This window comes from Salvelinus alpinus, chromosome 36, assembly GCF_045679555.1.
Source record: "Salvelinus alpinus chromosome 36, SLU_Salpinus.1, whole genome shotgun sequence".
NCBI classification, from domain to species: Eukaryota; Metazoa; Chordata; class Actinopteri; order Salmoniformes; family Salmonidae; genus Salvelinus; species Salvelinus alpinus.
In genome coordinates this window covers 19863074-19880531 of record NC_092121.1, presented here as the reverse complement: position 1 = coordinate 19880531, position 17458 = coordinate 19863074, and the positions used below count along the sequence as shown (strand labels likewise).

At 42.5% G+C, this 17458-nt stretch overlaps 2 protein-coding genes across 13 annotated transcripts in view; one reads left to right on the top strand and one right to left on the bottom strand.

The window, feature by feature from the left end:
• Positions 1 to 4280: 4280 nt before the first annotated feature.
• On the bottom strand, positions 4281 to 10750 carry LOC139564992 (queuine tRNA-ribosyltransferase catalytic subunit 1). The gene is made up of 9 exons (XM_071384965.1): positions 10314 to 10750; positions 7949 to 8017; positions 7529 to 7667; positions 7214 to 7408; positions 6843 to 6981; positions 6637 to 6712; positions 6324 to 6433; positions 5865 to 5949; positions 4281 to 5787 (listed from the first exon to the last, which is right to left on the bottom strand). Exons 1-9 carry the CDS (start codon positions 10599 to 10601, stop codon positions 5635 to 5637), a joined length of 1254 nt encoding a protein of 417 aa, XP_071241066.1. The 5' UTR covers positions 10602 to 10750; the 3' UTR covers positions 4281 to 5634.
• A 114-nt stretch (positions 10751 to 10864) lies between these two features.
• Positions 10865 to 17458, top strand: part of LOC139564989 (dynamin-2-like) — a 45498-nt gene continuing 38904 nt past the window's right edge. For 11 of the 12 annotated variants that reach the window (XM_071384963.1, XM_071384962.1, XM_071384955.1 and 8 more), the window contains exon 1: positions 10970 to 11374. In XM_071384963.1, the coding sequence (XP_071241064.1) occupies positions 11214 to 11374 (161 nt within the window). In that variant the 5' untranslated portion in view covers positions 10970 to 11213. The other variant, XM_071384954.1, reaches the window with a different exon arrangement.

Genomic DNA, 17458 nt, shown 5'->3' with positions numbered 1-17458 from the left:
AGCTTTATAGTGATGTGTTGTCGTTTTATTGAAGATGCCTTGTTTATTTATTTAATTTATTCAGATCATGCTCTAATTCTTGTTAATGTAAGCTCAATAAACCATTTATGAGTCATATGCGATATTAAATTAATCCATTTAAGGACCTAATTTCTCTATATACTTTCAAATGACTAAAACCAAATCAAAACTGTGTAGAAATGATAATGGACTTATATTCATACCGTTTATTGACTGTCCCGCTCGCTAATCATCACTGTGCAGTCAATGGACCTACAGTTGAAGACGCAAGTTTACATACACCTTAGCCAAATACAGTTAAACTCAGTTTTTCACAATTCCTGACATTTAATCCTAGTAAAAAAATCCCTGTCTTAAATCAGTTAGGATCACCACTTTATTTTAAGAATGTGAAATGTCAGAATAATAGTAGAGAGAATTATTTATTTGAGCTTTTATTTCTTTCATCACATTCCCAGTGGGTCATTAATTTACATACACTCAATTAGTATTTGGTAACATTGTCTTTAAATTGTTTAACTTGGGTCAAACGTTTCGGGTAGCCTTCCACAAGCTTTCCACAATAAGTTGGGTGAATTTTGGCCCATTCCTCCTGACAGAGCTGGTGTAACTAAGTCAGGTTTGCAGGCCTCCTTGCTCACACACGCTCTTTCAGTTCTACCCACACATTTTCTATAGGACTGAGGTCAGGGCTTTGTGATGGCCACTCCAATACCTTGACTTTGTTGTCCTTAAGCCATTTTGCCACAACTTTGGAAGTATGCTTGGGGTCATTGTCCATTTGGAAGACCCTTTTGCGACCAAGCCTTAACTTCCTGACTGATGTCTTGAGATGTTGCTTCAATATATCCACATAATTTTCCTACCTCATGATGCCATCTATTTTGTGAAGTGCACCAGTCCCTCCTGCAGCAAAGCACCCCCACAACATGATGCTGCCACCCCCGTGCTTCACGGTTGGGATGGTGTTCTTCGGCTTGCAAGCCTCTCCCTTTTCCCTCCAAACATAACGATGGTCATTATGGCCAAACAGTTCTATTTTTGTTTCATCAGGAAAAAAAGTAGGATCTTTGTCCCCATGTGCAATTGCAAACCATAGTCTGTCTTTATCGCGGTTTTGGAGCAGTGGCTTCTTCCTTGCTGAGCGGCCTTTCAGGTTATGTCGATATAGGACTCGTTTTACTGTGGATATAGATACTTCTGTACCTGTTTCCTCCAGCATCTTCACAAGGTCCTTTGCTGTTGTTCTAGGATTGATTTGCACTTTTTGTACCAAAGTAAGTTAATCTCTAGGAGACAGAACGCGTCTCCTTCCTGAGCGGTGTGACGGCTGCGTGGTCCCATGATCTTTATACTTGCGTACTATTGTTTGTACAGATGAACGTGGTACCTTCAGGTGTTTGGAAATTGCTCCCAAGGATGAACCAGACTTGTGGAGGTATACAATTTGTTTTCTGAGGTCTTGGCTGATTTCTTTTGATTGTCCCATAATGTCAAGCAAAGAGGCACTGAGTTTGAAGGTAGGACTTGAAATTCATCCACAGGTACACCTCCAATTGACTCAAATGATGTCAATTAGCCTATCAGAAGCTTCTAAAGCCATGACATCATTTAATCGAATTTTCCAAGCTGTTTAAAGGCACAGTCAACTTAGTGTATGCAAACTTCTGACCCACTGGAATTGTGATACAGTGAATTAGAAGTGAAATAATCTGTCTGAAAACAATTGTTGGAAAAAGAACTTGTGTCATGCACAAAGTAGATGTCTTAACTGACTTGCCAAAACTATAGTTTGTTAACAAGAAATTTGTGGAGTGGTTGAAAAACGAGTTTTAATGACTCCAACCTAAGTGTATGTAAACTTCCGACTTCAACTGTACATTCATACCATTTCTTGACTGTCCAGCTCGATAATAGGCTAATCCCCAAACATTCAGAGATTACAGAACATTCCCAAAACGATGGATAGTCAAATATTTTTTGCAAAATTTGACTACAAGGAAATATAACATATTTTCAATGCGTGCCTCTGGACCTTGTTGAAGACAGAATGCGGCCCTCTGGACCTTGTTGAAGACCGAATGCGGCCCTCTGGACCTTGTTGAAGACCGAATGCGGCCCTCTGGACCTTGTTGAAGACCGAATGCGGCCCTCTGGACCTTGTTGAAGACCGAATGCGGCCCTCTGGACCTTGTTGAAGACCGAATGCGCCCCTCTGGACCTTGTTGAAGACCGAATGCGGCCCTCTGGACCTTGTTGAAGACCGAATGCGGCCCTCTGGACCTTGTTGAAGACCGAATGCGGCCCTCTGGACCTTGTTGAAGACCGAATGCGGCCCTCTGGACCTTGTTGAAGACCGAATGCGGCCCTCTGTACCTTGTTGAATAACCGAATGCGGCCCTCTGGACCTTGTTGAAGACCGAATGCGGCCCTCTGGACCTTGTTGAAGACCGAATGCGGCCCCTGGGGCAAAATGAGTTAGACCCCCCTGGTCGTTGGTTTTTACCAAAGTGCATTAAGAAACAGTTAAGTTGTATTTGTTCACACTTGGTCGATTCTGCATGGCGTGCCAATTGTTATGCAGGCAACTGTGCAAAATAAATAACTGTGCAGCTGTGTACAGTCGTGTCCAAAAGTTTTGAGAATGACACAAATATTAATTTCCACAAAATTTGCAGCTTTCGTGTCTTTAGATATTTTTGACAGATGTTACTATGGAATGCTGAAGTATAATTACAAGCATTTCACAAGTGTCAAAGGCTTTTATTGACAATTACATGAAGTTGATGCAAAGAGTCAATATTTGCAGTGTTGACCCTACAATTTTTTTTTCAAGACCTCTGCAATCCGCCCTGGCATGCTGTCAATTAACTTCTGGGCCACATCCTGACTGATGGCAGCCCATTCTTGTTTTTGTTTTTGTTTGTCCACCCGCCTCTTGAGGATTGACCACAAGTTCTCAAAGGGATTAAGGTCTGGGGAGTTTCCTGGCCATGGACCCAAAATATTGATGTTTTGTTCCCCGAGCCACTTAGTTATCACTTTTGCCTTATGGCAAGGTGCTCCATCATGCTGAAAAAGGCATTGTTCGTCACCAAACTGTTCCTGGATGGTTGGGAGAAGTTGCTCTCGGAGGATGTGTTGGTACCATTCTTTATTCATGGCTGTGTTCTTAGGCCAAATTGTGAGTGAGCCCACTCCCTTGGCTGAGAAGCAACCCCACACATGAATGCCCTCAGGATGCTTTACTGTTGGCATGACACAGTACTGATGCTAGCGCTCACCTCGTTTTCTCCGGGCAAGCTTTTTTCCAGATGCCCCAAACAATCGGAAAGGGGATTCATCAGCGAAAATGACTTTACCCCAGTCCTCAGCAGTCCAATCCCTGTACCTTTTGCAGAATATCAGTCTGTCCCTGTTGTTTTTCCTGGAGAAAAGTGGCTTCTTTGCTGCCCTTCTTGACACCAGGCCATCCTCCAAAAGTCTTCGCCTCACTGTGCTTGCAGATGCACTCACACCTGCCAGCTGCCATTCCTGAGCAAGCTCTGTACTGGTGGTGCCCCGATCCCGCAGATGAATCAACTTTAGGAGACGGTCCTGGCGCTTGCTGGACTTTCTTGGGCGCCCTGAAGCCTTCTTCACAACAATTGAACCACTCTCCTTGAAGTTATTGATGATCCGATAAATGGTTGATTTAGGTGCAATCTTACTTGCAGCAATATCCTTGCATGTGAAGGCTTTTTTTGTGCAAAGCAATGATGACGGCACGTGTTTCCTTACAGGTAACCAGGATTGACAGAGGAAGAACAATGATTCCAAGCACCACCTTCCTTTTGAAGCTTCCAGTCTATTATTCGAACTCAACCAGCATGACAGAGTGATCACCAGCCTTGTCCTCGTCAACACTCACACCTGTGTTAACGAGAGAATCACTGGCATGGTGTGAGCTGGTCCTTTTGTGGCAGGGCTGAAATGCAGTGGAAATGTTTTTTGGGGATTCAGTTCATTTGCATGGCAAAGAGGGACTTTTCAATTAATTGCAATTCATCTGATCACTCTTCATAACATTCTGGAGTATATGCAAATTGCCATCATACAAACTGAGGCAGCAGAGTTTGTGAAAATTCATATTTGTGTTCTCTTAGAGAATTCATCCAATAGGACTACAATATCCCATAAAATAATCTAATTCAAGTGACACGCAGACTTAGGTAAAAATGTGATTGTCAACCGTGTTGATTCATTAAAGAATAACTTGCTCATTACTATTACATGTTTATTATTATATGTTTAGCATGATAAACTAATAACTGACAGGTATTAACAATTACAACCCATGTATAAACTATGTAGCCTATACAGGGTGCCTTTATTTAAAGATCTTGTCTCTCAACTAGAGGCAACAGGTGCTTTTACAACTGCAATGTAGCCTATTAAAGCTTTAATTAGATGTCTTACAATGAAAAACTGAAACAGAAAGGACCTCAATTTCTAACAGAATAACAGGAACCAATCAAACAAAAAAATCTTGCCTATTGTTTTCCAATGTGTCTTTGATCCTGGTGTGCTTCAATGGCAGATTATGACACCCTATTATTCTCTGTCCTCCGACTGTCTTGACTGCTGGAACTCATTGTATTGGGTGTCATTTTTTGTTTGAGAAAGTAGCACTTCGGAGACACAGGAAATTGTGATCCCCTAAGCCACTTCCTTGAGAATTGGTTTGCCACTACTCTGTCTGCCCTCAGCATGCAAATCTGACTAAACCATACATGCTCTACTTCTCTGCTTTTGAACCAAACTGGGTGGGTATAATTCCCATTCCTTCCTATGAAACGTCTCCAGCATGTCAACTAAACAGATGGTGTAATCTGGCTCACGTGCATTTTCATCAGGTTTAGAATATTTTTGCCCTCTAGTGGCCCAAAGTCAAAAGCACACAAATGTGGGTTCCTGTGTCCTCATCTCTTGCACAACAAAACAGAACTCAATTATAGAAATGTATTTGCTTCCTCCTGCTGGTAAAGGTCGATAATAAGCCCTAGGAAATGTTCCGAATCTCTCTAATTGTTAGTTTATGACCACATTTCTGTGTTAGAAGTCATGCATGGAATTTAAAGAGGGTGGGCCGCTGGTCTGTAGCCATGGTAACAACTAAAAGTGTCTGAATATATCAGAAGAGACAGTTCCTGGACTTCAACAACACTACTCCACTCCTACATTATCATACACTGAAAAGGTCTGCAGTGAAAACTGGATGTCACAAAAGTACTGTATGTCTGACAGGAGTTGAAAGCAGTACAATGTAAATTCATAACTTTCAACAGAATGTTTAGCATATAAATGACAAAAAAAAACTACCCGTACTGTAACAAAACATGAACGTAACTAAATCATAAAGACAGTAAAATATTCAGGCACATCACCGTCATTGAACCATTCAGTAATAAGTCTGACAGAATATACAGGCAGAAGCAATTACCCAAGTGAAGCATAAAAGTAGAAAAAGCGATTTCATAACAAACAAAACAATTTTTAAAAAGGAGATCTGATTTCTCATATAAAAGGTCTTATTGGCCATTTCAGAGGAAGTCCCAGGCTGTGTAAAGCAGTTTAATTCAATGTGATGTTGACTGTTCCTAGAGCATCCACCGCCCAGCCTGGATACTGTTCAGGAGAGGGGAACATTCTCTTCATGAATGTCCTCACAAAGTCTGGGAAGCGACCATCTATGATGCTCTGTCTCATCGACCGCATCAGAGTGAGCTGGACGCAAAGATAGAGGATAAGGTTATTATCTCATCTATGGCAAATAGTAAGTAAACCATTGTAGAAACACAGACCTGGTAGGAGATGTTGTGGATGGTAATGTGATGCATGGCTGCGGTGTCACTCTTGAACAGAGCATGCAGATACGCCCGACTGTGCCTGGGGTCATTGGGGAGCAAAAGAAAACCGATCATGTATTTTAAAAAATAGATATATTTAAACTTTATTTAACTAGGCAAGTCAGTTATATGATTGACAATGATGGTCTTGTTCAGGGGCAGAGCGACAGATTTCTACCTTGTCAGCTCGGGGATTCGATCTAGCAACCTTGCGGTTACTGGCCCAACGCTCTAACCACTAGGCTACCTGCCGCCCCATGAGAAAACAATCCTCAGAATCATTCAGCCTACAACTAAAAACATCCATTGAAGAGAATTGAGATTTGTGAACCAGTTTCTCTAACCCCTACAAACTCCATTCCTTCAACCCTCCGTATTCTGTCCCTCAGTGTACCAGGGTTAATATGCCTTTACCTCCTGCAGGTGGGGCACTGGCAGTCTGGGTCTATTGCCTGTAGATCCTTGGCAAACTGCTTCTTGGTAATCGTCAGAGATCCCCACGGGACCAGTGCTGAGCCAAACCTCTGGGATGAAAGGAAGAAGATCACTTCATTATCATCATAACCATAATCATCAACATAATCATTATAAAGAAAGTAGTACTGCTATGGACTAAATTATAAAAGAAGCTATTGGGTATCTCTGCACTTGTGATAAGAATACTTATTTTGAAGTAAATTAATAGAGAGTAGGTGACTCATAATATGTAAGAGAATGGAATACTTACTGCAGTGCGTGTTGGGAAGACACAGTCAAACATGTCACAACCCAGAGCAACACACACCACCAGGTCTACTGCATAACTGTGACCCACAGCAAAACACATGAACCACATACATAAAAATATCTGTACGGCACAACAAAACATTTGCAACTTATGTCATTTATGCATGGAAATGTGCTGTTATAACATAAGGAAGATGGCAGCCATACCCAACCCCCATGAGGTAGCGAGGCTTCTCCCGAGGCAGGTGGTCTGTGCTGAGTGTCACCATCCTCCAGAAATCATCCTTCTCCTCACCTCCGCTCAGCCCACCGATAGCAAAGCCAGGAACATCCCGTTTTGTCATTTCTGTAAAAAGCACAGGAACAGAAAAAAAATAAAAATAATGTATCCTCTGGAAATAAGCAAATTTCACAAAATTTGGTATCAGATAATGTATTTTTCATTAGCTCTTTTCCACTGTATTTCCAAAATAAGATGTTAAACTAATTAGCTAATTGGCATGAAGACAGAGCAATTTGCTGTGCTGAATGGCTTTGAGGGAGGATAGACATAGATGAAACAGGGGGGAACATCTTACCGTCTAGACAGGCTTTGCGCAGCTCTGCGTTCAGGCCCCCCTGGATGATGGCAAACAGGTTCTGTCTATCTGGATTCTTATTGGCTGCAATGCAGCGGTCCAGCCAGCGAATCGATCTCCACGTAGCCTCCTCCACCCGCGGCCCAGTCACCGTACTGCTGACCACGTCATCCAACTGCATCATGATGTCTGACCCTGGACAAAACAGAAATGGTGCGATATTAAAATTAAGAACAGGAGTACTACCTGAAGTATAGTGGCTTTACTTTCCAGACTGATTCATTGGGAGTGGATACTGGATTGTGTCCTTCTTACCCAGACTGTTCTGTATGGCGATTGACTGCTCAGGACTCAGAAGGATCTCCTTCCCATCGTAAGGAGATTTGAACTTGACCCCCTCCTCAGTAACCTCAGATAGTTCAACAAGAGACACCATCTGAAAGCCCCCACTGTCCTATGTAGAAATGGTAGGGATTCAAGTAAAATTCCAACCAAAAACTATCTTTTGGTTTGTGTTTCAATAGTCCATCATTGACATACTGTAGTCCCAAAATGTTTTTCTTGTCAGCACTCAAGTTTTCAAGATATGTGACCTTCAAAATACAGAAATCCTCCCCATATGATGCATTTTGCATCATATGATGCTCACATATATTGAAAAGCAGACATTTGGTTGAAAGAGACCCTTGTTCTTTTTAGCCCACTTACGCAGTCAACACATTAGCTGATACTCACAGTCAAAAGGTTTCTTTTCCAGTTCATGAAGCCATGCAGGCCATTTGCTTTCTCAATCAGCTCAGGACCCTGTGATCGGACAGACAGACAACACCATCCTCACTGTCTGCAGCACACCAGACAATGACAACAAAGAGCTGTCTACAAGGTCAATCATCTTTGATACACAATGTGAATAGCCCTAGCACCACTTAATGTAGCCCTTGATAATGACTCTCAGTGCCATTACATTACACATAAGAGTTATTGGACGAAGGCGTCTTCTATACAGGGGAGTTTTGTTAAGAGCCCTGAAGCTCAGTCTGAACATTAACACGCATCGCTTGCGGTACAGTTTTGGAAGCATAAGGACCTTATATCTTTCATATTAGCAATAAATAATTTTCAAAAAACAGAAGGTTACATTTATACACAGCTTTATAGGGTTATACACAGCTTTATAGGGTTATACACAGCTTTACAGCTTTTTGTCACTGAAAAACACTGTTGGCCGCAACTGTTTTAAAAACAGAGTGGGTGGGGTTATATCCTTCCTGTTTGGCCCTGTCCGGGGGTATCATCGGATGGGGCCACAGTGTCTCCTGACCCCTCCTGTCTCAGCCTCCAGTATTTATGCTGCAGTAGTTTATGTGTCGGGGGCTAGGGTCAGTTGGTTATACCTGGAGTACTTCTCCTATCTTATCCAGTGTCCTGTGTGAATTTAAGTATGCTCTCTCTAATTCTCTCGTTCTCTCTTTCTTTCTCTCTCTCGGAGAACCTGAGCCCTAGGACCATACGTCACGGCAAACCGGGCATGATGACTCCTTGCTGTCCCCAGTCCACCTGGCCTTGCTGCTGTTCCAGTTTCAACTGTTCTGCCTGCTGTTATGGAACCCCTACCTGTTCAACTCTTAATGATCGGCTATGAAAAGCCAACTGACTTTTATTCCTGATTATTATTTGACCATGCTTGTCATTTATGAACATTTTGAAAATCTTGGCTCTCTCTAATTCTCTCCTTCTCTCTTTCTTTCTCTCTCTCGGAGGACCGGAGCCCTAGGACCATACGTCAGGACTACCGGGCATGATGACTCCTTGCTGTCCCCAGTCCGCCTGGCCCTGCTGCTATTCCAGTTTCAACTGTTCTGCCTGCGGTTATGGAACCCCTACCTGTCCCAGACCTGCTGTTTTCAATTCTTAATGATCGGCTATGAAAAGCCAACTGACATTTATTCCTGATTATTATTTGACCATGCTTGTCATTTATGAACATTTTGAAAATCTTGGCTCTCTCTAATTCTCTCCTTCTCTCTCTCTTTCTCTCTCTAGGAGGACCTGAGCCCTGGGACCGTGCGCCGGGGCTGCCGGGCGTGATGGCTCCTTGCTGTCCCCAGTCCACCTGGCCTTGCTGCTATTCCAGTTTCAGCTGTTCTGCCTGCGGTTATGGAACCGCCACCTGTCCCGGACCTGCTATTTTCAACTCTTGATGATCGGCTATGAAAAGCCAACTGAAAATTATTCATGATTATTATTTGACCATGCTTGTCACTTATGAACATTTTGAACATCTTGGCATAGTTCTGTTATAATCTCCACCCAGCACAGCCAGAAGAGGACTGGCCACCCCTCATAGCCTGGTTCCTCTCTAGGTTTCTTCCTAGGTTTTGGCCTTTCTAGGGAGTTTTTCCTAGCCACCGTGCTTCTACACCTGCATTGCTTGCTGTTTGGGGTTTTAGGCTGGGTGTCTGTACAGCACTTCGAGATATTAGCTGATGTACGAAGGGCTATATAAAATAAACTTGATTTGATTTGATTTAAAACAGTCTACAGTAAGTGTGCATTTGCGAAATTATTTTGATGTGATATGAAAGTAGAGGGATTTATGTTTCTAGAACCGGACCGCAAGTGAAAATCAATTAACGTTTAGATGGAGTATTTGGCTGTTTTGGCTTCCTTAGCAAATTTGCCTTTAAAGTGCAAATCAGCAGTTGAAACAATAACAAAAAACCCTCTCCACCACTGTTGTAACCATTCTCAAATTCATAGACAGAGCTATGGATGCAAGGACTGACCATCCATGATATCAGAATTATAGCTTTGACCATGTTGAAGCTATACTGTGTTTGTTTACATTAACTTTGTTCACAAAGATTGGAGTAAAACAAAGTTATATTGTATATATTTTGGGGGGTATGACAGTTGAACTAAGCTCATGAGGCATTTATAAATTATATTCTTCAAGAATCAAAGGGTACATATCATTAATGTATAAATCCAAAAATGGATGTAGCAAATTCTGATTTCCCCTTTAAACAGAACATGTAAGGTCATTGGACTATAACGAGTAACGTTAGGCTCCTTTCTTACATTATTGGGCTACACTTACCGGCCTCATACCCAAGTGGTATGTGTTGCCAAGACAAATCTCACATCCCAGATCATCGAGTTGGTCCACAGTGATTCCCTTCATCGTGCCTTGTGTACCAACAGGCATGAACACTGGGGTGCTGACCGTACAGTGAGGGAGTGTGAGATCACAAGCCCTCGCTTTGGTCACTGGACATTCGGCGATGATTCGGAGAGCAAGAGGAGCAACGATAGAAACGGCTTTCTTGACAACCATGCATGTTTCAAGGCTGCTCGTTGCAGCTCCTCTGGCTATGGGCGCAGCCATGTTGTTGCACACAGACGACGTCAACAAGCACGTGACATACCGGAACTACAGTAATCTAATATTTGCATTGAGTTGTCAAAAATATGTCTCCATTACAATACTATTGACAGCAAACTCGTAGAAGTTATCCTTGCATATCTTTTCATTTAATAATTGTATCATCAAGTATTAATTTGCCCATTGAAGCAATGTCCAGGGGTGAACGCACCCCTTTGACGTTAAAAACAACTAGCCAATGAAAGGAGAGTGATTAGAGACGAGCAGTGAGATTGACCAATTATTTAATTGACAGGAGGCGGTAGCCTTATCACCGGTTAGGTCGGATGTCGACTTGCCTGACCGGATGGTGGAAGTTTTGTTTTGTGAGTTTTCTATCCGTTTCGTTTGGTTGACTTTGAGTCTTTTTTGTGTATATAAGAACACGTTATTGTAATCCCACTGAATTGGGAGTTACACAATTTTAAACAGCATATTTTCCTTTGACAGAGTGAAGACAGGGCGGCTTGAAAGGTGGAGTTCAACACTTCGGAGTAACCCGAGCACCTTGCTAACTAGTAACGTTAACGTAGTAGGCTAACGTTAGTTCCAGAGGGGAGCCGATCCAACGAAACCATGGGGAACCGGGGGATGGAAGATTTGATCCCCCTTATCAACAAACTTCAGGACGCTTTCAGTTCCATCGGCCAGAGTTGTAACTTGGACCTACCGCAAATTGCTGTGGTCGGTGGGCAGAGTGCTGGAAAAAGCTCGGTCTTGGAAAATTTCGTTGGCAGGTTGGTGGTGCACAAAGCTAACGTTAGCTAGACAGCTATCATATTTGTGGTTTAGCTCACTCAACTCAATTTGCAAAAGCTCCCTGGAGTCAGTTTTTAGTAAGGAATTTCGTTAGCTAGATAACCAGTTGGTAAAGTTGTGAGATGATCCGTGCTCCTAAACGGGTATTTGGTCACATACTCATTTACGCACTTGGCGTAAGCAAACAAAACAAAACGAAAGAGGAGGAACGAAATGTTGACGTTAGATGCGACGTTTGCGTGGCAAGCCAGGGCGAATAACAAATGTTTCAAAGGAAATCGTGAAAAGTTGCCTGGAGGCACTGGTCTAAGACCAGAAATATTACATAGTAGTATCTATTTATGTAAGGAAATTAAACAAAATGCAATAAACATGGACCAAATAACTTTCTCCTGCAATAGTGTCAGCGGTAGTCAGCAGGGCCGAACACGGAAATCAGGCTACTTCAGTCGACTGATCAGTAGATTAGATAACTTAATTATTTGTGTATTGTAGACTGTTCCCAGTATACATTGTATTGTTTTCCATTTAAGATGTATGTAATTTCTAACTCTCTAGGTGACATGATGACATTACACAACAACAGAACACAACTAGCTACAGTAGCTGCTTTTTTCAGTCTGACAGGCTATGTTGAGCATAATCTGTATGGAGTGTAGTCTAGAATTTAGGTATATGAAAAACATTTAGTTGAATATTAGGCTGCTTGTCCCCCTTTAATCCACTTAAATATGATGCTGCGCTTGGCAAGATGGGGTGCCACAAAGAGGCCAACAACATTGGTTTCCCAGTGGTGTTTGCATAGGATCTGCTGTTATGTATAATTTCTATACCCTTATGAATTTTATACCCTTTGCCTGTAAAAACAAAAAAATATTACCTGTAGTTAGGCACTGTATCCTGCGTAAATATACTGTATAGTTTTGTGGGGTCCAAAGAACTCGTTTATAGTGGGTGAGTACAGAGATAATAGGTGGGTGTAGTGTAGACTGGAGAAAAATGTATTTTGTGTGATGTCACACTGGTGTTTAAGCCCTTGAATGACTCCGTTCCATTACATTCCACAAGTCATTGGAGGAAGGAGTTTTGTTGATATCCCCGACGCTCGGTCTGAACAGTAATGCCTTGATCACACTGACAGCGTCATTGCATTTTGGTACACCAGCAGTACATTAATTTCCAATGGAACACTGCGTTTGCCTTGCAGCAGTGCGTTCTGTGTGGGGCATACGTTGGATTTATCAAAGGTATACGTCCAACTGTACGCATAGACAGCTTGACAGAAATGTTAGCGGAAGGTGAATGTTAAACTTTTGTTGCACACATCCAGATGCTGCAAACCATTTTGCGCAAGTACACTGTAGGTGTGATCGAGGCGTAACGTGCATCGCTTGCGGTACGGTTTTGGAAGCCTTATCCTTAGCCTTAGACCTTATCTTTCATATCAGTGGGAAATCATTTTCTAAAGACGAAAGCATAAATTGTTATAGACCTTTTTTATAGGGTTATGGTTACTGTTCTCACAACGCCATATCTCCATGTTACAGCGCATGTTTATGTGAAACAGATGGACCACCTGTGATAATTAGCTATCTAGCATGCTATGAACACCTGTGTGTAACGGAAGATGGCTGCCAGAAACGTGTTGTCCCTGAAAAATACTGTCAGGTGCAACCGTGATAAAGCCTGTTAAAACATTGTATACTAAGTGTATGTTTTGCATAGTGAAATGATATTTGTGTAACATTAAAAATAAAGGGCTTTATGATTCTAGAACCGTTTCGCAATTGAGAATCGATTCACGTTTAGATGGAGTTGTGGGCTGCCAGAGCCAGTCTACCTCCTGAAAATAACAACACAAGATCCTTGGACCTTAAGGAGTAACGGTAGTCTTCTTAGGAGTACATCTTGGGCTAACTGATGTTCTGCCCTTGTTTCAAAGGGAAACCTCGGTGTAGGCTTGTCTCCCACTGGTCTATTTATAAGTTCCATGCCACACCTGGAAATCGGCAGCGGGACAGGACCCACTATGCACAACCTATATTATGGCAGTCTATCACTAGGCTACAGCCTATACTTTTGTGTTGAACATAATAGCCTTGGGCCTAATACTTTCCCCCTGTGAGGCTAATGAATGAAAATGTGTACTTTATACATGAGCTGCACCAGTTTTGTTAATTTATAATGCACTGACTGTCCCTCTCACTCACTAACCCAGTTTAGTATTGGCTCTGAGGAGACTGTTGGATAGGATGTGTGTATGATGTATAAACAGCAGGTGTGTACCTGGCCCTGTGGGTTCTGTCAACATTTCCTATTTTCTCGCTAGCCTAGTCTGTTTTTAAACTAAAATTATCTATCGGCAAGAAATAGGAATTCAATAGAATTTCACGACTATAGCATTGTGTTGACTCATACAGCTTATTGCAGAAATAGGCAACTCATCATTTCCACTTGAGTGCTTCCTCTTTCTCACCCCATTTGATTGTTTTCTATCGAACAGTAGAAATTCACAATCTCTCCTTGCCTGTTTGTGTTGTGTGCTCTAACCCACAGCCCTCTTTAACAGGCTGGTCCTGTCTCTGTCTCCCACATCAGCAGTGTGTGAGATCACCCTTCATATAAAGACACAAAACAAGGACCTATGAAAGCAGCTCGTTAAGCAGGTTTTCCCAGTTCAAAGACTCACTCAGAAGAATATGACACACACACACTTTACAGAAAACATCACACTGATACCTATCATGATTATTTGTGAGGATAACACCAAGGAGAGTAGCCTTTGGGGCGGCAGGTAGCTAGTGGTTAGACCGTTGGGCCAGTAACCAAAAGGTTGCTAGATCGAATCCCTGAGCTGACAAGGTAAAAATATTTCCTTCTGCCCCTGAACAAGGCAGTTAACGCACTGTTCCTAGGCCATCATTGTAAATAAGAATTTGTTCTTAACTGACTTGCCTAGTTAAAAAAAAAATAATAATAATAATACAAATCTGGGTGTTTGGAGTCATACCTTGTGGGATTGGTAATAATCTGAAAGATGTAGCGAGTCTCATTGCTTTAGGAGTTGGTCAGGTGGTTTAAGCATGTTCCAGTTAAGGTCACCTAGCAGGACAAATTCAGACTTAGTGTAAGGGGCCAGGAGAGAACTTAGGGCAGGTAGGGTACAGGCTGGTGCTGATGGTGGCCAAAAACACCCAGCAGCGGTCAATGGAGCTATTTGAAAGTTTAATGCTTAAAACCAGCTAATTAAATTGTTTAGGGACAGACTTGGTGGAGACAAACGAGCACTGAAGGTGATCCTTGGTAAAAAAATTGCCACTCCACCACCTTTGGAAGATCTGTCTTGCTAAAAAAGGTTAAATTCAGTGTTCAAAACACTCTTTCTTAACCACGTCTCAGTAATGACCAACACATTTGGATTGGAGCTGTAAACCTACACTTTTAATTGATACAAGGTAATCATTTAGGTAATAAGCTTCTATTGTTAACGTGCAAAGAATCCAGGCTTTTACGAGAGCAGAAATCAGTGAAACATATCAGTGCACAAGTCAGAATTGGGGCTAGCAACAGTAGATGGGCCAGGGTCTACATGCACATTTCCAGATATCATCAGCATTAATACAATCAGGGCATGGCAGAGGACAGGGAGAGCTCTGCAATGTTGATGTTTTATGACATTTGAATGTGCATCAGATGGCAACAAGATCATATTGTACAATTTCATCAGCTAACATGAATATAAAGCCGACGAGAGATGGATAGGATGGGATGCCAAGAGTCCATGTAACCAATAGAGTCAGAGTCCCGAGTGTGGGAACAAACAGTCTGTCCCACGGTTGGGTAAACAAGCAAGTTCATAGTCAACAAAGTGCGCAGGAGTCATGAGGCAAATAGCATAAAGCAGCAGAATGAAATATAAGGACTTGGGGCTAGCCATGTAAGTTCAGAGTCACTCGCCCCAACGAGCTTGAGAGAGTAGCTCTCTGAGTCCAGTAAGCTATAAAAGTCTGAGAGAAAATAAATCAATAGTAGTCCTATCCTAGTTAATTGAAGTGTTTCTGAGGAAGTTAATTAGCCTACCTAAAATTCCGATCAGTCCAAAGTCTGCTGTGTGTAAGTGCATGTGTGTGTGTAAGTGCATGTGTGCTGGAGGTGAGTGAAAGCCCGGAAGAGAGCGGGGAGTGTGGCGGGGGTACCTATAGCAAACAGGGGGAGACAGGCTAGGGCAGACTGTGAACAGATCGCCAGGTGGAATCCAAGCAGCAGTGCAGCAGGCAACGGGAGTAGGTGTCACAGCCACTTGGGAGAAGCTTTTTTTGGGAGGCAGATTCCTTGTAGAAAATTCTAGCTATCTAGCTCAATCAAGTTTATTTTATATAGCCCTTCGTACATCAGCTAATATCTCGAAGTGCTGTACAGAAACCCAGCCTAAAACCCCAAACAGCAAGCAATGCAGGTGTAGAAGCACGGTGGCTAGGAAAAACTCCCTAGAAAGGCCAAAACCTAGGAAGAAACCTAGAGAGGAACCAGGCTATGAGGGGTGGCCAGTCCTCTTCTGGCTGTGCCAGGTGGAGATTATAACAGAACATGGCCAAGATGTTCAAAATGTTCATAAATGACAAGCATGGTCAAATAATAATCAGGAATAAATGTCAGTTGGCTTTTCATAGTTGGCTTTTCATAGCCGATAATTAAGAAAACAGCAGGTCTGGGACAGGTAGGGGTTCCATAACCGCAGACAGAACAGTTGAAACTGGGACAGCAGCAAGGCCAGGTACACTGGGGACAGCAAGGAGTCATCATGCCCGGTAGTCCTGACGTATGGTCCTAGGGCTCAGTTCCTCCGAGAGAGAGAAAGAAAGAGAGAAGCTAGCTAACGTAGCTAGCAAGTCTGTGTCCACCGTTCTTAACACGGAAGGGTTTGGGTGCTGCTGCCAATCATTACATTTACATTTAAGTCATTTAGCAGACGCTCTTATCCAGAGCGACTTACAAATTGGTGCATTCACCTTATGATATCCAGTGGAACAACCACTTTACAATAGTGCATCTAACTCTTTTAAGGGGGGGGGGGTTAGAAGGATTACTTTATCCTATCCTAGGTATTCCTTAAAGAGGTGGGGTTTCAGGTGTCTCCGGAAGGTGGTGATTGACTCCGCTGACCTGGCGTCGTGAGGGAGTTTGTTCCACCATTGGGGTGCCAGAGCAGCGAACAGTTTTGACTGGGCTGAGCGGGAACTGTACTTCCTCAGAGGTAGGGAGGCGAGCAGGCCAGAGGTGGATGAACACAGTGCCCTTGTTTGGGTGTAGGGCCTGATCAGAGCCTGAAGGTACGGAGGTGCCGTTCCCCTCACAGCTCCGTAGGCAAGCACCATGGTCTTGTAGCGGATCAATCACTATGGCAATTAGACTGTTAGAAATGTTTTCTTCTGTTTTGATGTTGGGTACCTTTTTGTTACATAAGTTCAAATCAACATGTATTCGTCATATTCACAGGATACAGCATAAACGGTGCAATATACATATATTTTCTTGTGGACTTCCTCAACACTGCAGTAATAATACAATTATCAGTAAAACTAATACTGTCATTAATAGCATAAAAGTGTACAATAAAGTAATAAAAAAATCAAGTAATAACTAAGGATTTATTGTAAGCATTTACGGAATATACTGTGAATATTACAATGCCAGTGTGCTGATATCAAGTTGTTGTGATAAGGGGTGCTTAGGCTATATGAAGTGTTTTAGCTCTTGGTTTGAGACAGGCTTACTTTAAGAGAGTATGACTCCTGTGGCATAATGCAAGCTACAGAAGCAAACATACATGGCATGTGGGTGAAAGAGAAACCTTCTGAGAGAGAAGTGGAGTGTTTGACTCATTTTTATGAATATCTTTGAAGTAGTGTCATACCATCACAGAAGTTCCTCTGGGGGTGAAGATGGTCATTTCTGTCAGTGTGGACATGGAGACATGCGAGAGAAGTGTAATGACAGACTGGTTGTGGAGGTTTCTCTCTCTGTGTGTGTGGGTGGGGGGGACTGGCCGTAGTATATCTCTG

Bases quoted from the DNA above. Each gene is read 5' to 3' on its own strand.
- LOC139564992 (XM_071384965.1), bottom strand. From the start codon at position 10,601: ATGGCTGCGCCCATAGCCAGAGGAGCTGCAACGAGCAGCCTTGAAACA. The intron at 8,018-10,313 runs GTAAGTGTAGCC...GTCCGATCACAG, and splicing joins ACCACTTGGGTATGAGGCCG to GGTCCTGAGCTGATTGAGAA. The intron at 7,668-7,948 runs GTGAGTATCAGC...ATTTCTACATAG, and splicing joins GGAAAAGAAACCTTTTGACT to GACAGTGGGGGCTTTCAGAT.